The sequence below is a fragment of the Pinus tabuliformis genome, chromosome 7, assembly GCF_031772625.1.
Source record: "Pinus tabuliformis cultivar Carrire ecotype Pingquan chromosome 7, CPIR1, whole genome shotgun sequence".
In the NCBI taxonomy this organism is placed as follows: domain Eukaryota; kingdom Viridiplantae; phylum Streptophyta; class Pinopsida; order Pinales; family Pinaceae; genus Pinus; species Pinus tabuliformis.
In genome coordinates, this window is record NC_142293.1 from 907375320 (window position 1) to 907401334 (window position 26015).

The following is a 26015-nucleotide window of genomic DNA, read 5'->3' on the forward strand; positions in this document are numbered from 1 at the left end:
GAGGCCTTAGCATAAGGCTAAGTATAAAATGAAGAATTCATTTTGATCAAGGAAGTTTGTGGGAGAGATGTAGCCCTAGAAGGAGGTCTGAGTACCTCACCAGTCATAGTAAGCTAAGGAGGCTAAGAGGGAGCATGAGAAGTCTGATCTGACTTGGGATATAAGTTCGATGTTGCTAAGAAATTTGGAGAAGGATATCCAAAACCCTTGTTCCTCAAGAGGGCAGATCTACGCATGAGGAAGGAGGTCATACTTCTGTGAATAGGTCATACCCTAGTGTGGGATGATCTATCATGCCGAGAGTTGTTTAGATGTCCAGATATTCGCTATATATTCATGTGTCAAATACAAAAGAGTCGAGACCCTAGGAGACTACATATATATTGAAACATTCCTGAAATAAGAGGCCACATTGCTTCAGAAGTTAGACACATATCTTTGGGTTATATGCATCTGAAAGAAGGTCATTGTGCTCAGATTTGTGCACAAAAATTCGAATTAGAGGAACAACAACATGGGCGGGTGTGACTGAAGGCTATGTTGATATAGATTTTCATTAATGTCAATATGAAGCCAAGTAGAAGCAGAGAATACTTGTGAAGAACAAGAGTATAGCCACTGGAAAGATGATCGCATCAGCGAAGGTACATAAATAGAGTCATCGAAAGTCATAGAGAGATATGTCCAAGGGAAACCGCTATCAGAAGAACAAAGAGCAACAAAGCTATCAAAGCAGAGAAGAGAAGCAAGTGTAAGAGAGGAAGATTGAGGAGGAGCCACATTGGACGATCCATATTGGGAGTATTGCGTGTAATGTATGCCCAAAAAGTGAGAGGAAGAGTCCATTGGAAGCCCTCAAAGAAGCAGGTTATGAAGCAAGAGAAGCATAGAGGAAGATTCATTTGAAACCACGAGAAGAAAAGAGTGGAGGAGTATATATATTATATAGATGTGATATATTATGGACCCGAATGAATTAGGGCCGTTGGATCTCAGAGATCAATGGTCCAGATCAATCTGCTGAGGAACAGAGGGTAACCTGAAAAAACTTGAGCTAAACCCGAAGTAAGCGAGAACCGTCCAATCGATAGATTGACAGATCTAACGGTCATCGCATAACATAGATGTGAGGGTGTTAAATCGTGAGGAAAGCATTTTTGCAATAGGGAGTGGTATTTCGGTTGAGGCAGAAGTGGTATTGAAGGGTGAGCTCCCAATTCCACTTATCGAGTGACACGTAGCAGCGAGGAGGAGAGAGGAAACAGTTTTTCAGGTGGGTAATCCTAGAGCTATTTGTCAACTTGAAATCCTTGTGAACCATTGGATCTTACAGGAGGTAATCGATGATAGAGGATCAACGAATTGTTTGAAACTTCGGGTGTAATATCATCCGTCAGATGGGATGGTAAGATCTATGGTGGAGGATTGATCCGAAAAAGGCAACATCGGAAAATGTGCATGTATACGGACCCGACTGGACCATTGCAATATGATTTAATATATTATCGCATATGTCGCATATCGCAAGCCTCTTGTAAAGCCTTGCCACATTGAAAGTGCTGAATGTAATATATATATATATATATATATATGGACCCGACGGAGTTATTAAAAACAGTTTATAATAATATCGTGTTCGGGTATCGGGGAATTGACTATGTTATGTGCAAATCTGCCGATTGCAATAAAGTTGTGAGTTAATATAATATCACATCCAGAAGGGGAATCAACCATCGGCTATGTTTTGGGCATGACTTATAAAAGACCTCCAGAACTTGCAATTGCAATTGAGATTGTGACGTGGCATGTGGGACTTCCCTATTGGTAGAGCCTCTCCTATGAAATGCTCCATAAATGTTGAATCTATTGTATAAATATTGAAAAAGGGCCTCTCTAATATAGTTTTAATATGCAACGTTTTCTATATTAATTGGGCCTCTGTTTCGAATTAGCATGTCCTGTGAATATTGGTAAACCCGAATATACAGAGGAAGCCATAGATCGAGAAGCCAAAGAATTAAGCGAACGTAGATGGTCGAGCGAGCGCAGAGGAAGCTGAAGCTCAAGTCACTGAGGAGGGAATCCAAAAGGTCGAGAGAGCGTTGAGGAAGCAGAAGCTCAAGCAAGCAAGGAGAAAGCCAAAGGTTAGGGGTATCAGGCATATAAAACAGAGAACAAGGAAAGTTTTAAAGTGCTGGCGAACTGTAAGAAAAAAAGGGAGCCAAAGTTCTGGCAGAAATGCAAGGAACAGGAGGACATAAGTAAATCATAAGTCTAGCAAGGTTGGGAGTAGAGAATTACAACCAAACAGATCTAGACAATTACAACATACGGTTGGAGCCCTTGAGGTTGGTGCCTCAGAACTTGTTGAGGGCCCTGAAATCGGGTCAACAACAAGGGGGATACCCACCCGGTCGGGAACCTGGTTGGCGGCTCCGTGCCCGTTTGGTGTAGCGGGTCCGACTGGGGATAACGGGACCAGCTTCCCGTTCTAAGGGGTGTGTGTGTGTAGAGTTTGGTGATGTGTGTGTGTGTAGAATATGATAATGAAAATATGGAATTATTTCTAAGCTAATCTAGTTCTAAACTCTGAGACTAAATTTCATACTACTTTAATCTATCAAGAACAACACATCTGATCTACGCTAACCCGGGATATAACTTTTTCCATTATGCGATCTAGAAAGATTTCACACAATAACTGGTAATGAAGATTATTCAGCTATTATGAGAATATAAATCAATTAAGATGAACCATCCTGCATAAAACGTTAAGCAAAACGGTTGTGAACAGCATATCGCATAATCAGTTATTCATGTATTAAGCACAAATCAATGACTCCACCGTACAAAAGTGCCAAATGGTAGTCCATTCATTCATACGTTAACATATAAACAACATCAGCTGTATATTACTCTAAGAATGCAAGGAGAAACTCGTCAAGAGATAAAAGTACCATTTATGACTGACTTTATACTCACAGACCTGAAGCAATAATGATCTATTTCTACTTACTTCTAATGCCTACTAAGAGTACAGAAGTGAAACATCAGTAGCAGGTATTAAAATGCAAACATAAATAAATCTGGATCCGTCCATTCATCAAAAACCCCCTCCGAGGGTGCAAAAGTGCATGTTCTGAGGACAAGTTTTTTGACAAATTTCCGGACCCTTCTCCAATGCAACGAGAAGGGTTAAATACTACTAACCAGCTAATTTTAATTACACAAATTTAGGGAACAGATTCAAATGACCGCCCTTTTACTAAAACAAATTTATTTCTAAAAACTGAATCTAATTTCTAACCATTTCTATATCTGTTCCTTAGTGCTGTAAGCGATGCGCTGTTCGCTGTGAAAGAGTCGGCTGCTTGTCCTTTCCTTTTGTTCAAGCTTGAAAATTAGAAATAACAAGAGCTGGCACCTCTTTCTAACAAACTAGAAGATATTTTTGAAAGTGTTCTTCTGGAGGAGTGTCTTCACGGCGTGTATACTTAGTACAACTCAGATTTCTTTCAAACTGATTGTGCTGTTGCTATTTCGGTTTCCGGCCGTGCGAATGACTCAATGAGCTGGGGATTTTGTTGCCTGAACGATTTTCTCAATTGAAACTTGTTTCCATTCTTTGTTCCAGGCTTTTCTGAGACGTCTTTCCCCTTAAGCGTTTTTCTTTTTGCTTTACCCAATTTGGGATTCAGGTTCTTTCATAAACGCTTTGCTTTTGTGCGCCTTTGACTCTGAGTCCTAGATAGCCTATTTCCATCAGCATTTGTTGAGTGATACTCTGGGATCCGCGGTCCTGCTGTATGCGGTATCCATCTGCGAAGTCATCTCCTCTCTGTTCTTCTAGTTCTGGCGCTTTTCCTTAGATGTTTCCTGCATATAGATTTATATCAGTTGCTGACTTATAGTTCACGTAAATGAAAAGAGACAGAAGAAGAGATTGACATGAAAGCAATTAAGTTCTAATGAATGCGTAATCATGTCACCCATTATGACTTGACTCTTCGAAAAACGCAACATAATCATCTTTGGATACACAGGCGTACAATCATTAATTTCACGTAAGGTGGGCGCCTAATTTTAGGCTCACAGATCATGCCGAGGAATGCCTGCGACGAATGGCTTCTGCGATTTGCATCGCAACATCGAAGGTTGCGATGTAAATAAGTGGTATCGCAACAATTGATGGTCTCATTTGTCGCACACCATAGATCGCAGCTTTGCATGGTTGCAGATCGCATATCGCAATATCACAAGGTTGCAAGGTTTTTCGCTTTGTCACTTTGCGTTGCTTATGCGACATTGCGATGTGCGACGTCGCATATCGGACGTCGGCGGTTCTTTAGGTTTTCCCCTTTTGAGCGCTTTTAATGCACGCGATGCGATGAGTTCTTGCGTCGCTCCTCCTCAGTGTGTTTATGCGCTTTGGGAAAGCGCTCCTTTTTCCTTTGCGACGCGATATAGCTCTTAGGGAGTTAATACAAAAGATTTTTCAAACAAAAATATTTTTTGGATTTTTTGGTTAAGGGTCCCCCTTTTCTTGATGTTATTACTAATATCAAACAAAGAGGGGGGTTGTTTGTGACCACAACAATATGGCGATTCACTGTGAACACTACAACAAAACCAGCGATTTGCGCCAGATTTAGCGCCAGATTTTAGTGCATTTTTTTTGTAATTGTGATGAGCAACCTGGCGCTAAATCTGGCTCTATTGTACAATTTTTAAAGCGTCCTTTTTTGCACCTGATTTTGCATCCTTTTTCACGCTAGATTTTGCATCATTTTTTACACCAAACTATGCATCATTTTTTGCGTCAAATTTTGAACCAAAGTTTGCATCTTGTTTTATGACAGGTTTTGCTTCTAGTTTTGTGTCCTTTTTTGCATCTATTTTTCATTCTCTTTTGCTTCCTATTTTGTGTCATTCTTTGCTTCCATTTTTGCACCATCATTTGCATCAAGTTTACACTGTATTTTGAATCCAATTTAACGTCTTTTTATGCATCCATTTTGTGTCAATTTTTGCATCTAGTCTTACGCCAGGTTTTGTATCTAGTCTTACACTAGTTTTTGCTTCTATTTTTGCACCAGCTTTGGTGCCTATCTTTGCACCATGTGTTGAATTTGATTTAGCACCAAATTTTGCATCCATTTTTGTGCCCATTTTTGCATCTTTTTTTGGACCATTTTTTACATCCACATTTACGTTTGATTTGTCTCCATTTTTCCCATCTCATTTTGCACCATATTTTGCGTCATTTGTTTCATCCAATTTTGCATCATTTTTAACACCATCTCTTGCATCTAATGTTACATCATTTTGAGCATCCAAATTTGCATTTATATTTGCATCTTATGTTGAGTCATGTGTTGTGTCCACCTTTGCATCTTATTTTGTGTCTAATGGTACATTCAATTTAGAGCCATTTTTTACGTCTACTTTTGTATTTTTTTTTGCACCAAGTTTTGCATCCAATTTTAAGCTATTTTATGCCCCTTTTTGCACCATTTTTTTGTGTCTACTTGTGTCCAATGTTGCACCATTATTTACACCGACTTTTTCATCCAATTTTGCATTTTTTTGGTGTCTAGTTTTACATCGTTTTCACCATCCAAATTTGCATCTTTTTTTGCCTCATTTTGTGTCCACATTTGCATATAATTTTGTGTCTGAGTTCGAGCCTAAATTTGCATGTGATTAGGAATCATTTTTTACATCCAATATGGCATCCTTGGTTTCACCTTTTTTCAGCCCCATTTTGCATCTTGTTTTATGTCTTTTCTTACATCTTTTTTTTTTCCTTTTTTGCACCCAAGTTTGCATCCCAAATTTACACCATTATTTGCATCATCATTTGGCATATTAATTTGTAATGGTTTTTGCTTCTTTTTAATGCTCAACGTTGCATCTTATTTTACATCTAGTTGTTGTCTTTTTTTGCATCTAATTTGGTGCCCATTTATGTGTCCTTGTTTTTGCCCAATTTGATATCCTTTTGTATGCCATGTTTTGTTCCCTTCTTTGTGTCAACTATTGCACAATTTTTCACTTCTAATTTAAAACACTTTGTATGTCAATTGTTTGCATTTTGTATTAATTCCTAGTTTAACATCCAATTTTACTTTCAATTTTGCATCCATGGTTACATCCGCATTTGACTTCTTATATAGAGTATATTTTTCTTTACATATATTACCCCCTTTATAGATTCATAGTGAAATATATGATAGTTTCTAAATATCATTAAAGCAGATATCACAATTCAAAATCATTTGTAAAGAAATTTAAGAGAAATTGACAACATCCATCCAAAAAAATAACAATGTGTCATTAACAATTTTCAAAACATGTATAAAATAGCAACATAATACTAATAAAATCAGTATTATTTTTAATCAAAACAAGTAAAATTCAAATATGATTAACAAATCAAAATATTTCATGAATATCGTTATTCTACGATAAATTAACAACATACATAAATCAAACTCATCGTATGATTACAAAATCAAAATGTCTCATCGATATAGGGTAAATTCACAACACCCATCTAAACATAACCATGTCATTCTACACAATAATTTCTTCATAAAAAACAATGCATGTGCATGCCTAGCTACCACCACCAAGATCATCCTCATGATCATCTTGACCATCCTCATTACTCTGATCCACATCATCACCAACACCGCAACTATCATCATCATCTCCTCCTTCACCACCATCATCCTCATCCTCATCCTCATCATCTCTTGATATATGTTGAACATAATTTGGATCATCGTCTTGGCAATCATTACCTATAGCATTCTGACAAAAAAAATCAATATTACATGTTAGTATTAATTACATAACACAACGCATGTTTTTGTTATACAATGTTAACCATAAAATGAGGTAAGATATAATATCTAATAGTACTAAAAAATAAAATGAAAATATGGTTTAAAAGTATATTGGAAATCCAACTAAGATTACATACCATAGAGTCCATCCAAACAACAAATTCAACCCATCTCTTTTGCTGCAGCACCTCCTTTTCCAAATGATTTGGAGGTCTTCCATATTTTAGTTCCTATCAATCAGTAAATAGGGAGAAATTAGATAACAATGACTTTCTTCTAGTACAAAATTTATTAAAAAAATATCACATGTTTACTATACTTACAAAGGTTGTTATCAGTGCTTTTAAACCTTTCTGGCCACTACAATGAGTGACTTTTGTCTTGGTTAACCATGCCTTGGATGCCTTGTCCTTAAACATAAACCAATTCAATTTATTTTCACACAAATACATTTCTAAGATACTTATAAGTATTAATACATTCTAAATAATGTTTAATGAAAAATTCAATACCTGAATGCTCTCATTGTCGGCTTTTCTTTGTGCATCCAACTTCTCATATGATTTTACAAGTTCTTTCCATACTTTAAAAGGTATGTCAATAGGTCTTTGTTTCAGTCTTTGATCTTGAGGCATTTTTTTAATTTTTCTTGTTTGGTTAAAAATTTTGGTTAAAAAAAGCCGAACAAGTAATTCACATCAATGGCATGGGGACTCTATGGATATGTGTAAAAAAATGGCTATAAAGAAAAAATCCAAAAACCATATGAGCTCTCCCTTTGATGGTCACTTGGGGCATATGGCTGGAAAGGAACAACTCCATTTTCGAAAATCAAGGACAATCCTTTCTCAAAGTCCTTCCTAATATTTGCATCCCTTTGTTGATCTACACGATGTAACCCTAGGTCACAAGTACCTCTCTAGGGCTTTGTATATGGTACACTGCTCCTACACATAGACAATTGTGCCCTTGTCCATTGAAAGTACCTTTACTTAGCTTTGATTCATCTGATATATCACCTTGATCCATATAACTTAGAATATCATTTAAGCGAAAATTGGGAAGCCTCCTGTGTGGTATAATTCCACTAAAAAGCAGAAGGAGGATTGCTGAGGTGACAATGGAAATGCACCTCATTGTTCTATTAATGTCTGGCCTTTGCCTTGTGAGAGCTTTCTAGATTTTGAAGAAACAGTCCTGATATCATTAAATGGCAGTCATGGTAGTTCGACAGTGAAACCAACATTGCACTGAAGGCAGGGCACACTTCAAAATCGTTGAAAAAAATGTATACACCATGATAGAAAATGACAATAAAAAATATGTATGTGGTAGATTGAGCAAGGTAATAACCATTCCTGGAAAGTATCAACATGTAGCTATTATAGTAAATTTTGTATTCATTTTTCCGATAGTTTTTGGGGACAGTCCTTCAAGGATGTATCAATGCCCTACTCAAGAATACATGCTTGAAGATGCCCTGAGAATGACATTGGTGCCATTCTTTGGCATACTTTAGAAAATAAAATTGATTCTCTTGTAAGGCAGAAGAACACACCAATTGGTCATATGGATCACCACATTGTTGAAATTTGTTCCGGGAATGCCTTGCAAAAGAACAGTGATTTGTGTCCAAAGGGAACAGAAGAGTGCAGAACTGATAATATGGCCTTGACATGCAAACCGTTGAATCTGTGCAAGACTCAAAAATACAATAGTCTTGTACTTTTTCATATAGTCTTAAAACCAGAATCCAAAAACATGCAGTAAAGGGGGATATTGTTTTCTCGGAAGAGATGCTCAAGACCCAAGAAAACACCTTATGGTTTGACAACAATTATAACAGTCCTTTGCAGGGATGGGTAGATATATCATGTAGCAGAACATGTCCAAAGTTACAGCCCCTTCATGACATACTTCATTTGCAGGCATCCAAATTCATTCCCAGAGAGGCATTGACAGAGATTCCAACTTGTAACCATTCAGAGTTTGATGTCTCCTTGTTTTCCATGATGACTAAGCACTGAGGGAAGGGGCATTGTGCTTCCAAGATGTTAAGGTGGCTGCATTGGATCACTGACTTCACCTAGTAGTTGCATTTTGTACATGCTACAGTAGGGTAGGAAAATGAATAAGTTCACTTGAGCAGTAGTGTAACAAAAATAAGCTCCCTTGAGCATTTTATTTGGTTTTATTGTCAATGATGTGTTTGTTGATGAGGAGGTCAATCTCATGTGTACATGACAAGATTCTGAGGTTCTCATGCACTTCTGAGAAAAGCACATGTCCCCAAGTAGGAGCCAGCTGTTACCCATTATTTTGCACAGGGGTACCCCTATTGAATTTACTTACTAACCTAGTGTTTTTCATCACTAAGAACCTCAAGGACTTGGCTTGTTGGTTTTATGGACATTGACAGAGGATTTGATGACATGGTGGTTAATCAGTGATGTAGTATTTGATGATGTATAGCCCCTTTGTTGGAGCACATAGGGTTCAAGCATGGCATGTTCTTCAGTCAAAATTTTGAGCATCTTCATGTTTCCCTAGGCAATTCACAGATCTCAAGGTAGTTCATGCATTTCAAGGTACAGGTCACATCCTCCAAGGCACACATGGGCTAGTTTCACTCACATGGACCTCTTCTTGACATGCCATGTGAAAATTCCTAGAGCACTCTCATGTTTTGAGCCTCTTTTTACTAAATTTGTGGGGCGACCCACTAACTTGGACATCCATATGGCTGTTGACGATTTTACAACTTATTTTATGACATGGAGAATCATTTTCATGCTTCATGGAGGTGTCTTTAATTGAGATATGGACATGGTCATGCCTTGGAGGCACCTTTGGAGGGATTATGAGTGCTATTTGAGGAGTCAACCACTTCTAGAGGGTTTATTCCACTTATTTAGAAGGTTGTTACACACTTGAGAACTAGACGATCCCTAGGCATCCCTTTGTTGATCTACACACTAGGCATCCCTTTGTTGATCTACACGATGTAACCCTAGGTCACAAGTACCTCTCTAGGGCTTTGTATATGGTACACTGCTCCTACACATAGACAATTGTGCCCTTGTCCATTGAAAGTACCTTTACTTAGCTTTGATTCATCTGATATATCACCTTGATCCATATAACTTAGAATATCATTTAAGTGAAAATTGGGAATCCTCCTGTGTGGTATAATTCCACTAAAAAGCAGAAGGAGGATTGCTGAGGTGACAATGGAAATGCACCTCATTGTTCTATTAATGTCTGGACTTTGCCTTGTGAGAGCTTGCTAGATTTTGAAGAAACAGGCCTGATATCATTAAATGGCAGTCATGGTAGTTCGACAGCGATTATATTCCTTCCTAGAACCAACATTGCACTGAAGGCAGGGCACACTTCAAAATCGTTGAAAAAAATGTATACACCATGATAGAAAATTACAATAAAAAAGATGTATGTGGTAGATTGAGCAAGGTAATAACCATTCCTGGAAAGTATCAACTTGTAGCTATTATAGTAAATGTTGTATTCATTTTTCAGATAGTTTTTGGGGACAGTCCTTCAAGGATGTATCAATGCCCTACTCAAGAATACATGCTTGAAGATTCCCTGAGAATGACATTGGTGCCATTCTTTGGCATACTTTAGAAAATAAAATTGATTCTCTTGTAAGGCAGAAGAACACACCAATTGGTCATATGGATCACCACATTGTTGAAATTTGTTCCGGGAATGCCTTGCAAAAGAACAGTGATTTGTGTCCAAATGGAACAGAAGAGTGCAAAACTGATAATATGGCCTTGACATGCAAACTGCTGAATCTGTGCAAGACTAAAAAATACAACAGTCTTGTACTTTTTCATATAGTCTTAAAACCAGAATCCAAAAACATGCAGTAAAGGGGGATATTGTTTTCTCGGAAGAGATGCTCAAGAGCCAAGAAAACACCTTATGGTTTGACAAAAATTATAACAGTCCTTTGCAGGGATGGGTAGATATATCATGTAGCAGAACATGTCCTAAGTTACAGCCCCTTCATGACATACTTCATTTGCAGGCATCCAAATTCATTCCCAGAGAGGCATTGACAGAGATTCCAACTTGTAACCATTCAGAGTTTGATGTCTCCCTGTTTTCCATGATGACTAAGCACTGAGGGAAGGGGCATTGTGCTTCCAAGATGTTAAGGTGGCTGCATTGGATCACTGACTTCACCTAGTAGCTGCATTTTGTACATGCTACAGTAGGGTAGGAAAATGAATAAGTTCACTTGAGCAGTAGTGTAACAAAAATAAGCTCCCTTGAGCATTTTATTTGGTTTTATTGTCAATGATGTGTTTGTTGATGAGGAGGTCAATCTCATGTGTACATGACAAGATTCTGAGGTTCTCATGCACTTCTAAGAAAAGCACATGTCCCCAAGTAGGAGCCAGATGTTACCCATTATTTTGCACAGGGGTACCCCTATTGAATTTACTTACTAACCTAGTGTTTTTCATCACTAAGAACCTCAAGGACTTGGCTTGTTGGTTTTATGGACATTGACAGAGGATTTGATGACATGGTGGTTAATCAGTGATGTAGTATTTGATGATGTACAGCCCCTTTGTTGGAGCACATAGGGTTCAAGCATGGCATGTTCTTAAGTCAGAATTTTGAGCATCTTCATGTTTCCCTAGGAAATTCACAGATCTCAAGGTAGTTCATGCATTTCAAGGCAAAGGTCACATCCTCCAAGGCACACATGGGCTAGTTTCACTCACATGGACCTCTTCTTGACATGCCATGTGAAAATTCCTAGAGCACTCTCATGTTTTGAGCCTCTTTTTACTAAATTTGTGGGGCGACCCACTAACTTGGACATCCATATGGCTGTTGACGATTTTACAACTTATTTTATGACATGGAGAATCATTTTCATGCTTCATGGAGGTGTCTTTAATTGAGATATGGACATGGTCATGCCTTGGAGGCACCTTTGGAGGGATTATGAGCGCTATTTGAGGAGTCACCCACTTCTAGAGGGTTTATTCCACTTATTTAGAAGGTTGTTACACACTTGAGAACTAGACACCGTACTCTTGCTTGCATGGGATATCACTTCACCATGTTTTGAGGATTGGACCACACTTTCTTAAGGGAACATTGAGCATACACAACTTTTGGGGAACCTTTGGAGGCTAGATGTGCCACCTTAGAGCCTCATTCGTCATTCTTTAAAGGATACATCCCTCTCCTTGGGGGTTACTTCATGTTGATCATTGTACATGTGGCTTGACCACTTTATTTTATTGTTGATTAGAGTAACGAGTTGTAGGAGAAGTACATTTTATTTTTCTTAGGCCAAGATCTAAAGAATCACATGAGATAATATTATTTGATTATAAAGGAAGTCTAGCATCACTCTATGTAAAGAGATGCACTTCCTCAATTTCACTCATGGTTGGATTTTTGTAGCTCTCACTCCTTGGAACTTAATTGACATATCTTTCTTGGAGCATTTATGGTGTAAGGGATTCTTTTTTTGTGGATGATTGTTTTCAATTCTTGAAGCTTCTCTTTCTTGGTTATTATTTGAATTTTGGTGCATACAGATTAATGATGAAATGCTCGTCTTCTACAAGACTTCAAGATCAATCCATTTAGGGGGTATGTTACCACTTGGAAGGGAGATGTTTTAGGGTTTTTCTTCTGCATTATTCCTTTATTGATTTGGTGATTATTTGGCACCTTGCTATGTTTTTCATTTGGTTCCCTAGTAAGAAGTATTAAGTACATTTATCAAAACATATTTGATCTTGTTGGTGAAGGTTTTCCAGTGAAAGTTCCCTTCTTGTAGACCTTGATATTCATTTTTATTCATCATTGAGTGAGGGATCACTCTTTCCTTTTGGTTCTAGACTCTAGTCTCAAACCCCTAATCCTTGAAGGAAATAAGCCACTTCTCCGAAGAGTTTCTTCTTGACCTCATAAGCCATTTGATTCTCCTTCCATCACTTATTCTAAAACCCTAAAAACTCCAAAACTCTATTTTACTAAGGCTTCTCTCAACTTCACCTTGTGCCTCATTTCTTTGTCTTATTAATAGTATTAGGTATATCCCCTTGAGCCAAAGGAGAGCCAGCCTAAAGTGAAGAGGATAGGTTGTTGAGGTGAAGGTGGTGACCATCCTAACAGTTCCCTGAAGTTGTACATTGTGGATTAGGGCTCTTATCATTACATACAATTTGAGAGGTAACAAGAAGAATGCACCCTTCCCCACAGAAGCAGCGAATGATTGGAGATGAATTGAATTCTTAAAGGAGGTGGGAGTATTTTGTGGAATCCAAGCAACTAACTATGACAAGGGGAAAGAAACAACATTGTCTTGTGGGGGAATCTTATGGAGTTAATTTGCTAATTTTGCAGCAGTTTCTTAATTGTATTTCAAGAAAACCTGCTAGCTCATTTGCATGTGAGAGAGATTGCAAGACAGTACATTTCATTGTCCCCAATAAGAGAAACAAGTTGAAATTAAAGAAATTATGATACCTGGTTTTTGTGAATAGCAGTTTATGGTTACCGAATAACAATATGTTAAAAAAGGCCTCCAAGCATGACATTCTACTTTCTGATCATAAAACAAGAGGTTAACACTAATAATACACCTTTCATCCCCCAGTCCATGGAAGCATTAAACTATTACTCATCAGTGTTTGAGTCGCTAGATGCTACACTTAAAAGGGATATCAGAAATCGTATGAATGTTGAAAAACAATGCCTTGCCTGAGACACAGTGAACATAATTGCTTGTGAGGGAGAAGAAAGGATTGAGAGGTATGAAGTTACAGGAAAATGGAGAGCTAGAGTGACTATGGCAGGATTTAGTGTATATCATATCAGTGCTAATGTTAAGGACACGATTAAATCTTTGCTCTGTTAATCATATTGCAATAGCTATAAGACTAAGGAAGAAGGAGGAGCTATGCATTTACTATTTTGGATGGTTGGACAAAATTCTCATTGCAACATCTGCTTGGCATTGAGAGGCAACGACTATAAGAATGTTCTTGTACAAGAATTTGTTATAATTTATCAATACCATTGTTGAAACTGCATGTGACTTTCATGTGTGTCAGGGAAGAGTTCAGAAACCTGACACAATAACTTATTATAGGGGTAAAAGATGAAACTAATTTAAGGAAACAATGGTTTTTACCTGTCCTGTTCAACCAGGGATAAGATAGTTATTCGTTTGTATTTTGCTTCCTTATCCAGGTAGACAGGAAAATGCTAAGGCTTGCTAAAATCAATGATATGCCTGCCTACACAGTGGGTAATTGGATAGAGATAGTTACTATTTAACTTTTAGGAACTTATACTTCACTAGCTAAAAAGTTTTGGATTTTTTTTTCTTATGACCTTGAGTACAAAGTCTCATAATCAACTAGAAGAAAAATCAAGTCTAACACATACACTATTAACCTACCTGTCACATACGGTTTGTCACACTATATATTAAAATAAGTTTGGTCATACTAACAATAAGGTTGTATAGTTTAAAAGGAGGGATCTCCTGACTGCATTTGGTTGGTTTATAGAAAATATTGTTGGAATGTGTAATGTGAATGCTCTGCTAACTGTTTTTTAAGCATTTGGAAGTATTAAAATCCCCTAGGATAATTAATGTAAGACCTGTTAATTAATGTGGAAAGATGGCTATTGTCCTTGGGCTACCTTAGCTGTTCGTGTTTAGTGATCTGTGGTATTATAACTCCTCAAGTCACTATTAAACCATGAGAACCATGCCTAGGCAGACTAGTGTGACATTGTGGATGAGAACCAAAACTAGACTCCTATAACCTCCTTTTTCATCCTTTAAATTGCAGAATTAACTGACTGTTCTAGTAATCGTTCTTGAGCACCTGAAGATGTGCACCCTAAATAATAAGAATAATACCCTGTAACATATGAATAGTCCATCCTGTGCATGTAGGATATGCACATGAGGTCCAATAAAATCACTAACCAGAATACCAGGTGTTATTAAAGCCTCTACAGGTTGATATATATGAATGTTACAGTGTGCAGGAGTATGATTCAATTCCATACGAAAATACAAAACATCTGATAAGATTTCCTTATACCTCATAGGCAAACAACCATTGTCCCTTCTATAGATGAGCTGAATAAGTGCTTGGTTCTCTACACTAAATAAAGACAAAGTATAGTACTTATTGCTGACAAAATAGGATTTAAATCGCGGTTCAATTGCTTGACATTCAGCTGGTCACAGAATTGTAGAGTGCATAATCATAAGTGATGTTGCGAGCCTAATTGCTCAAAGTCTAAGGGTCTTGCGAGCCATAATCACAGCCAGGTATGGCATATCTTGTGATTATGGCATTTTATGAGGTCAATTCTTGTGAAGACATTTCAGTTTATAATAAATTTTGAACCTCAACAGAGTTTTGGCAAGACCTGGCTGAGCTAGGACATCAACAACGCAGCTGATATGAATGACATAATCTAGCCTCAAGAGGGAGCCTCTTTTGTTTCATCACTCTAACAATCTATGAAGTGGTGGAAAGCATAACAACTTCCCCTTGAATATGACACCTAAACTGAGTACAAATCCTAAATGATGCAGCCCTTGGTGCATGTCTCTCAAAGTATCGATATTTCAAATGTTGAAAGCTCTTGTGCCCATTTGATATGCATTCGATTGCAGTTCCCCTGAAGAAAGAATCTTATAAAGGTGAGGCCATGGCCAATATGTTAGCCATATCCATTAGAGTTGCCATTGCTTGACAACTTTAGTGTGATCAGTCCCACCATGATTCACATGGGCTTCTACTCAACACTGGCTGTTGCTATTGTAAGAGTCTTCAAGCTCGTTGAACCCATAGTATTGATAAGTGTATTCTTTGGGTCTCTGGTTTTAAAATTCTACCTATGTTTTCCTCTCAGTATCATTATTTCAAATGCTGAAAGCTCTAATTCCCATTGCTGTGTATTTGATTGTGGTTTCCCTGAAGAAAGAAGCTTATAAAGGTGAGCCCGAGGCCAATATGTTGGCCATATCCATTGGAGTTACTATTTCAGCTTATGGGGAGGCCAAGATGAATGCATGGGAGGTGATTCTCCAGTTAAGTGCAATTGCATGTGAGACTACCTAATTGGTTATCATACAAATTCCACGAACATCAAAAGGGATTAAGTTGAATCCCATCACATCTTTGTTGCTCCTTGTTGCCTTGTTTTTCTCAGCACCCCCTGGGCCTTAGTAGAATACCCATTTCTGATAATCAGGGTCTCTTCATTTGATTTGGATTACATGACATTTCTGCTTGTATCTTGGCTCTTAATCTTGCAGTGTTTCTTCTGATAGGAAAGACTTCATCCTTGACTATGAATGTTGCTGGTCTTGTCAAGGACTGGCTGCTCATAACATAATCTTTGTCTGTAATAAATGAAAAGGTTACAGTCATAAACTTGAGTGGGTGTGGACTGGCTTTTCTGGCTGTCTATTACTATAATCATTTGAAACTTCAAGCTCTCAAGTCCAATGACAACCAACCAAAGTACCTCAGCAGTGCAGCTGATGCCAATGATGAAGGAGAAGGTTTGATAATGACGAGTGGGAGATTCTCAATCAGAGATTCAGAACCAGTAGAGAAAAATCAAACTCAAGCTTCAGGATTAGGTATTTAGATCATTAATATTGTCTTGTGCTAGAGATTATTTTTCTTGGATTGGCTCCTCTATGCCCAGATCTATTTGCAGGGAACAGGCCAGTCATTCACAGTGAAGAAGATAATGACAAGATTAGTGTATAATGATGGATAGGATGGTGCCATGGTGCCAACCTAAATCTCAAGTAAGGAGACATCTGTTCATCAATTTGTCAAGAAGCATGGCCTACAATTCAATTGCTCTAAGCCTATCACTTCTTCCACCTGTCAAATAAATTGTTTCCTGTTTGTTTAGTTGACTATGGTTCTAATAAATATACTATTGTTTGATGTAAAAAGACAAAACAAAACAAAAAATATGGAAAGTTGTGACCCCATTTTCTAACTACAAATTGAAATCGGATTACCATAGTGACCACCTCTGCTTATTGGAATCAAAAAGGGGGTGGGTTATGCACAATCCTCCGTATCATTTGCTATTACCAGAGATAATTAAAGCCACCCTAAACTCAAGTCTTAACTATGCTGATAAGGTGTTTGGGGAGGGGGATCCATTACCAACCCACTATAATCTGCACAAAAGCATCCTAAGAACATATGCAAAATCAACCCTTCAATGAAATGATCCAAGAATATAGGTACTCAAACATTGATTTTATCAAAGAAAAATACAAGACAGAAAGAAAATATCATAACAAGGATTAGAAGAGTCTAAGAACAGTGCTCACTGTCTATAGAGCCAAGACGAATGCAGAAGAGTTCTTCCTTCAGTTCCCCATCTGAGAAATCAGTTGCATACCAGACCCAAGTTTTATCACTACCTGCGTGCTCCTGAAGTGACATTGGGGAATGAACTGCAAGGCAAAAAGTTGAAATATTTCCAGAAAGTTGAAATATGGCAAATTTTTCCAATCAATAACTCTAAATAATTTCATTAGGACAAGGCGTAGAGGATTCATGACGGCGACAAGAAAATAATGGCGCTTTGCAATTTTAGCACTCTCTTGCAGAAAAATACCTTTTCTGAAATCGTTTTGACCACGAAGAAACGCAGATGAATTGTTGGAAGTCGTGCAGAGAGAGATCTGGTGGCTCGTGGATCGATTCTGGGGCAATGTTTATGCGATTGAAAACCATGATTGTTCATATGCGAGCTACTGAGGTCGTTGAGAGGGATACGCGCAATGGTGCCAAACTACTAAGAGGATTTGAATTTAAAGGTGGGATAGAATATCTACCGTCCGATCATGTCATCGACGACCATATATTTGTGTTTCAGTAAAACAGATTTTCAAAGAAGTTGAAATATTATACATTCTATTATTTAAGCTAAATAATAGTTTTACTTTGGAAAAATAATTGGGCACATCAAATAAAATATTCATGCGACGGACATAGAACTCCGAAACAATAATGCACCCTTCTCTTACTCCAAAACAATAATGCACCCTTCTCTAGCTGATGTGTCAATGCTTTCTTTGAAGTGGAACTTAAAGAATTAAGTAATTATTCATTATTAAATTGGGATTTTATATAAATTAATTGATTATTTATTAATGTTAATTTCATTTTATAATTTTATAGTAATTTTTAATAGATTTTTGTTAAAGATAATTATTTGAGCTATTATTGTATCAAGATTTTTGTTGTGTCTTTTATTATTATATTTTAATCCACTTTAAACATGCTCAAAATATGCTTTCATCTTCATTTGTGGAGATTATCTACTTGCATATTCAAAAAGTTTTGATGTAGTTTTTGCCTTGAAAAATGATTATTGTGATTGTAATGGTGAGAAATTATTCTATAAACAGTGTTAAGTGTTATTTAGAATAAATGAGAAATTCTTTTTGAATATATAAGACTAATCTTTGAGAGAATAGATATATATTCCCTAATTATCACATAAACAAGGGGTTAATCTTGCATTTAGTGCTTTATCTCTGTAGAGTTTCGCTAAACGAAGGGAATACCTCCTCCTGCGTGACTTCGATTGTCCCTCCCTCTTACAGGATTGCAAAGCATTAAGAATTGAATCTTCTTTATTTTAAAGATGTAGTCTTGTCGAATATACCAAAAACATAGTAGGATTCTTTCATTATTGACAAAATCAAGCACATGTGCAAGGGAAGTATTCATCTATGGATGGTTAACAAGTTCATTAATAACTACAAGCAAACGCTTCAAACTATGTATTTAATAATATCTAGTCATCATCTAAAGAGTTCAAGAATCAAATCAATTCCAACCAAAGTTCTAAGTATATGGTAAACCTCTACTCTAGAGGTTCTATTATTGTAAAATTTCACAAATATGGAAGTTGTGGCAAGGTCTCAAAGGAGGGACTTTCTTTTTGGGGCAAAACTAACTTTTTTTCAAAAGATAGTTTCTATAATTGAATCCATCTTCAATATCCATTTCTTCAACCCCACTTTGCCGGATTTGAATATTGAATCCCCCCTACTTATTTTGGGATGAGATGATCTTTCAAAAGCCAACCTAAATATATTGGGGACTTACAACAATATACAAACTAAGCAAGGAAGGGTATACACACATGTGTTAGAATTTGAATTGAAGTTGACTTGAGCAAAGGTATAACAATGCATATTTAATTAAATATTGGTGATTTTAACAACCACGTCCATTAGATTAAAATAATGATACTTTATGTGTATCTATATGCAAAGACAAAATACTTGAAAGGCACCTTCCCAACAACAAAGGTCATTATAAGAAAAATGGAAAAATAACAAGTTGATGGGTGGTATGATTGAATGAAGAATCAAAGGGCAAGAAAGAAGAGACATCCAAGTTTAGTCCTAATAAAAGATTTTATGGCCCCTTCCAAGGAGTGCGTTATTAAGAGGGACACAAACATGATCATGGAGTCTGTGCTAAAGTCTTATGGGAGAAATAGGAAGCATGTGAATGAGATATTATGGATTTCAAAAGAGAAATCATGTTATTCAATCCAATAGAAGCAAGGGGATTGGTGCTACTTGAGACTCCATAAGCTCTAAATCAATTGGTGAAAGCAAGAAGTCTAAAAGATAAATGCAAAGAAATGAATATCCATCTATGTACAAATCTACAATAAATAAATTCAAAATTATACAGTGTTTCCATATAGACAATGTTAGGTCCCTATAACACTAGTGATTCCCCCATTACTAGTGTCATTTTGGCCCTTACTGTTATTGTTGTGCCCTTATTGTCCCCATATTGTTATTATTGTGCCCCATAGAAGCCCACTATTGTTATTTTTGTGCCCTTATATTATTATTGTTATGTTGACTTTGATTATATTGTGACCCCTTAGACTCCTATATATATAAATGAGGCTTTGTCATTTGTATCATCCAATAATTGTTCTTTTGTGTAATGTAAAGGAGGTTGCCCCCTCGAAGAGGCTGATTTATAAGTTGTTGATCTATCTTTTCTATCTTTTTGTGAGTTGGTTTCATAACATACAACCTAGGTTCGAACCCTAAAAGGTGTAGGGTCTTTGTGAGTGTTTGTGAGGGAATGTGTTTGACATCACATAATTGGATTCCCTTCATCATCAAAGAGACATGTGTCCCAAAAGTCAATTTGGTTTAAGTGGATGTTAATATGATACATTGTATATTTTCTGAGGGTAGTAGCACAATTGGAAAAAAGCATGTTGGCAAGCCCTTGTGTATCCAAGTGATCGAAAGTTCAATCCCCCAGACATATCTCACCAATTGAACTTAAAAAAAATATGATACATTGTATATTGCAAAGCCATTAAGTTAAGTAATGACCTTGGCTAACCCAAATATTTAATTAGAATTTAAGCTCAAACACAACATTAGAAATGAAACCTTCACTCTAGATCTAAGGATATAGGGGTCAACATTGGATATTAGATACAAGACAAGGTGATCAAATGTATCTCTTGGACTAGCATTTTTTACAAAGGAATACAAATTTTAATGCTTATATTAACATGTATGTATAATATAATAATGAAATAGTCACTCTTTAGTTCATGGATAAAAGTGTTGGTGTGGAAGGAAATCTCGAGGGATGTGTCACTATAGTCATAAAAATTGCATTTATTGTGGCACATGGAGAACTTATTAATTGGGTGTAGCTTTAAAAATGGATAGGAGTGTTATCCTCCCCACCTAACTGCAATTCCTACAAATGACATATTTAGTGATTAATGAGTATATTTTTGTAATAATTTTGAACCCTGTGTTAAGAAATTGCCCACTTTTTCTATGAGATCTAGATGGGTAAAGTGAATGGGAAAACTGGGAATCTTACCCATACTAGAGTAGTCATCGGCAACATAGTGAGAGGATTGAAGTTGGGAAACCATGGCTTCACTAGAAGACCAACTCATCCCCAAAACCATGGACCTTGGTCAAGGATTTTTTTCTTATCCTCAAGACATTTGAAGATCACCACAAAAAAACATGGGTCTACATCCACCCAAACCGGTGTTCATCCAATCCTATCATAATTGAACAGAAAAACGCTACTTTTTCAATAGAAAATGGGGAATAAAAGTATCACCCAAGGATAATGACCATCGCATCAAGCGCTCAATCATAAGGGAGGAGCAATAATTTGACAATCACACGTCCTTGATTTCTGTTGATTTAACTCTGAACACTCACGTAATATTCTCTTGCTTGGCGAATTAAACACCACTGCATGGAATGGACAAGGATTGAGCTAAACCCTGGATGAAGCCCACTTCATTCTCATCTAAACACAAAACTATATATACGTCAAAGCTATTACAATAGATTCTTACTGTCAACACCTCGAGGTTCTGTTTATATGTGGCTACCTTTTATGGTTACTATTGAATGTGTGATTGGAAACAGTAATGGCAACTTAGGGCTGCCAAATTTCCTTCGATTCCCTCACTACATCCTAACGCAAATAGTTGTTCAATGCCTTGGGTGTCTTTCAAAACTGGTAGGCAGCGTCTTCTTTGATATTTCTCGATGGTTTTAATTCCACTACAATCACAACTTTCATTTACATAAACTTCGTGTTTTCGCATGAGCAACGATTGTTCCAAGGTGAAATGTCACTTGGATGGTTTCAATGTTGTTGACCCATCATAACTAACTAACAGATATGCCCATTACAATTTTATACCACCCCATTATCAATATCAATTATGCATGGGAACCAATTAAAGCAAATTTTCACATTAATTTTATATGAGCATGAGAACATGTGTTAACAAGCAGCCCATAAAGCCTCATTTTGAATGCCATAGTCACTTAGAAGGAATTCCTCTTGTAGTAGCATCCTCCCTACTAAACTTTGCTAGTGCTAACATTAGAACCACCATTACAACAAGATATCTTTCTAGTGTTGAAAACACCATTATAGTAAGATACCTCAAGAGAGACAGAAAATTTAAAAAGTATGATAGTAATATGTATCCAGAAGATGGTATTGAAACTAGTAATTGTTCACGAATCCATAAGATTGTAAGGTCATTCTCATTATCATAATAATTTTCATCATCATCACCATCATCCTTGTCATTGTTATTGCCATCATTACATTATCATCATAATCACCATTCATGCCATCATCATCATCATTATGGACATTGTTTGCAATTGTTCATAATTGTAGATGTTGTAAGAAATATCATCAACCCAAAAAATGTGATCAGTGCTAGAAAAGGGTTGTTTAGGACACATTGATATACGTAAGAGAAATAACAACTCTATTTTTGACAGATGATCGATGATGATGATCATCACCACCATTATCATCGTCATTGTCATTTTTATCATCCCCATCATCATCGTTAATGTAATTTCTATCGACATTGTTGTAATCATGCATCATCATCATTCATGCCATTATTGTTTTTGATGATGACCTAGATGAAAATGATGATCATGACACCAAAGATAATGCTTATGATTATGACAATGACAACATCTAAAATTGGGAAGATTCGCCAACGTCATTAGCATCGTCATCAGCATAATCATTGCCATCATCATCATTGTCATTGTAACCACTATCGTCTTTATCATCATAATCACAATTCATGTCATCGCCATCATCTTCATTTTCATCATTGTCAATATTATTGACATTGTCATCAATTGTTCATAATTGTCAATGCCATAAGGAATATCATCAATGCAGAAAATATGATGAGTGTTGGAAAAGGGATGCAAAAGCGAACATAGAAATGGGGGCAACAATAGAAGTAAAATTGGATGAAAAGTGGATACAACATAAGTAGATACAAAACAACATGAAAAACCTGACACAAAAGTGGATGCAAAAGTAGATGCAGTTGTCAATGCAAACTTGGATGCAAACATGAAGGCAAAAGTGGAAGCAAACATGGGTCCAATGGTAGGTGTAAAACTTGGCACAAATTGTGGTGAAACAAATGTGGATGCAACAACGGAAACAAAAGTATATGCAAAAATGGATGAAACAAAAGTGGATGCAATAGGAATGCAAACGTGGAAGCAAATGTGGTTGCAATGGTAGGCGCAAGATATGGTGCAACAAAAGTGGATGTAACAATAGACAAAAAATATGCAAAATAAGATGCAAAAATGGATGTAAAAGTGGAAGCAAACATTGATGCAACAGGCAAAACAAAATTGGATGCAAAAAATGGATATAATGTAAGTAGATGCAAAAGTAGATACAAAACGAGATGCAAAACCCAATGCATAAACCTGACATAAAAGTGGATGCAAAAATAGATGCAATATTTGATGCAAAAGAGGATGTGAACATGGATGCAAAATTGGAAGCAAACGTGGATACAACAGTGAGTGAAAAACATGGTGCAAATTGTGGCATAACAAAAGTGGATGTAATGATAGATGCAAAAAAAGAATCAAAGTATGATGCAAATGAAGATGTAAAAAGGGATGCAAAAAGTGAAATTTAAAATGGGTGCAACAGTGGATGCAAAATTGTGTGCAAAAGTGGATGCAATAGAAGTCGATGCAAAAGTAGATGCAAAACGAGACACAAAACCCGATGCAAATCCCGGTCCAAAATTGGATACAAAAAGGGATGCAAAAATAGATGTAGTAGTTGATGAAAACCTAGACGCAAACGTGGATGCAAAATTATAATCAAAAGTGGGTGCAAAAGGAGGTGCCAAACTAGGCGCTAATTGTGGCACAAAAATATTAGATGCAATAGTGGGTACAATAATAGATGCAAAAGAGGATGTAAATATGGATGCCAAACAAGAGGGAAAAGTGGATGCAACAAAAGTAGATGCAAAATTTTATGCAAAACTAGACACAAAACACGATGTAAAACTTGGCGCAAAAGGGATGCACAAATGGATGAAAAAATGGATGCAAAAAATGATTTAAAAAAGGATGCAAAAGTTGATGCAAGTGTAGGTGCAAAAAGTGGATGCAAATGAGCATGCAAAAGTATGTCAAACAAAATTAGGTGCCAAACTTGATGCAAAACCTGGAACAAAACCTGGTGTAAAGGATGACACAAAACTTGGCATAAAATTTGGTGCAAAACGTGGTGCAAAACCTATTGCAATACCTGGTGCTAAACTTGGTGTAAGATTTGGTGCAAAACTTGATGCAAATTTTGTGTCAAGTTTTGCACCATATTTGATAAATGGATGCAAATAGCACCAAAAATGGGCTCTAGATGCAAAAAAAGAAGTAAAAAGGGACGCTAATAGCTGGTTTTGTTGTAGTGGAAGAACCAGTTATCTCTGCATTTCTATTGACCGTTCACTTCCGAAACAGCAAAAATTTTATATGTCTAAATTTTGTTATGGACAGATAGAGTAGATTGCCCCTCACCTTGTCGACGATATTTTGTCTCAACCCTTTTTATATCCCAATTTCTTGCTTCCTCAGGTTTTTTTTTTCTTGCATTCGCATCAGACATTACTTGGTCTTGAAAAAAAAAGATAAAATAAGGTCTTCTCTGCGTACTGGCTTAAAAGTATGCTCATTTGTCGTAGGTAGAGCCTCTGCTGCCCGTAAGCGTCCATAGCCTCGACAGGGTTACCATGTTATCCAACAATGATCCTTTTTCCTGCTTGAGGTTACTCGCAACATTCCAGAGAAAAATCCTTTTTGACACACTTTTCCTTTTTTAATTCTCTAAAGAACAATGTCTTGGTTTGGTGGCCAAATTATGACACAGTCATTCACCTGATTTACAATTTTGCTGAACAAGCCGGCTCGTGATGAGACCTCTTGTCTTTTGATTGCAACAATCTTAAGTTGTTGCCCTATTTTGATAGACAGTATTGGCAAAGTCAGCAAGTTATAATATTTGTGATCATGATAAGTCGGCTCGTGATGAGACCTCTTATTCTTTGAGATATAGTGTTTTGTTTGGATTGTTTCTCTGAATGCTGTAATTTCCTTTTAGAAGGGAGGAAGGCATATTTTTTCCTTAAGAAAGCTCTGGACGACAATAATAGAGTTTTTGAAAACAACAGTTTTGCAGAGAATGCTTATTTTATTATTGATGATACCTTTCATGGTGCTGATACAAAACAATTCTTTTACCAGAGGTTGCTTTTGTCAAAGTTTTTTTTTAGAGGCCGAAACGAGTATCGTAATCAAAGTGAAGTTAACTCTATTTGTCAATAATAAAATTCAGATTTTCAAAAATTTTGCTATTTGTACAAGCGAAATCAAAATCTGATAGAGAATTGGCGTGCTCTTTCATGAATCCTTTTTAAATGATCATTTACAACGGGTTTTATTCATAAAAAGAGAAAAACAAAACAAAATAAAAACTAAAAACTAAATCTATCCTACAAAAATTAGAAGAATTCTCTTTTATGGAAAATATAATTTAAGAATCAGTCCGTTGACAGGTAAAGAATCTCTCCTTCCTGCCAGATCCTGCAACACGAATGTAGACGGGCCTACGACTTCTACAATCTGAAAAGGGCCAAGCCACAACTTCTGAAATTTCGTATGTTTGCCCTTTTCTTCATGAGCCTTATCCCATTTCAAAACTAAATCACCCATCTGAATTTTTTTTCTGGTTATGATGCTTGAGTCAAAAGAAGATTTTATTAGCGCTTGGTGATGAGCATGGGTTTTCCTAGCTTGTTCTCTTTGTTTTTCTAGTTTGATTATTTCCATTTGTCTTAATTGTAAAGAGGAAGTAGATACTTCATCGATATATTGCACTAAAGACAAAGAGGGAATGACTAGGTGAGTCGGAAGAACCACTTCTCTCCCATAAACTAAATTAAAGGGAGAAGTGTCGATTGAAGCTTTCTTTGTGATTCTATCAGCCCATAAAGCATTTACCAACGCTTTGTGCCAATTCATTTGGTTTTGGTCGACTGTTCTTTTGATAATTCTGATTAGGTTCTTGTTTGTTGATTCGTCCAATCCATTACCTTGCGGATAGTAGTTGGCAGAATATTTCAGTTTGAAACCTCTTTTAAGCGCAAACTCAGTCATAGTATTTCCAGAAAAATATGAAGCGTTAT

The 26015-nt window shown here is 36.7% G+C and overlaps 1 protein-coding gene across 1 annotated transcript; it reads right to left on the reverse strand.

The window, feature by feature from the left end:
• Nucleotides 1-6516: 6516 nt before the first annotated feature.
• Nucleotides 6517-7543, reverse strand: LOC149250558 (uncharacterized). Its single transcript, XM_089456452.1, has 3 exons — nucleotides 7175-7543; nucleotides 6989-7081; nucleotides 6517-6816 (listed from the first exon to the last, which is right to left on the reverse strand). The coding sequence occupies exons 1-3, from the start codon at nucleotides 7301-7303 to the stop codon at nucleotides 6619-6621; spliced, it is 420 nt and encodes a 139-aa protein (XP_089312578.1). The 5' UTR covers nucleotides 7304-7543; the 3' UTR covers nucleotides 6517-6618.
• Nucleotides 7544-26015: the final 18472 nt, after the last annotated feature.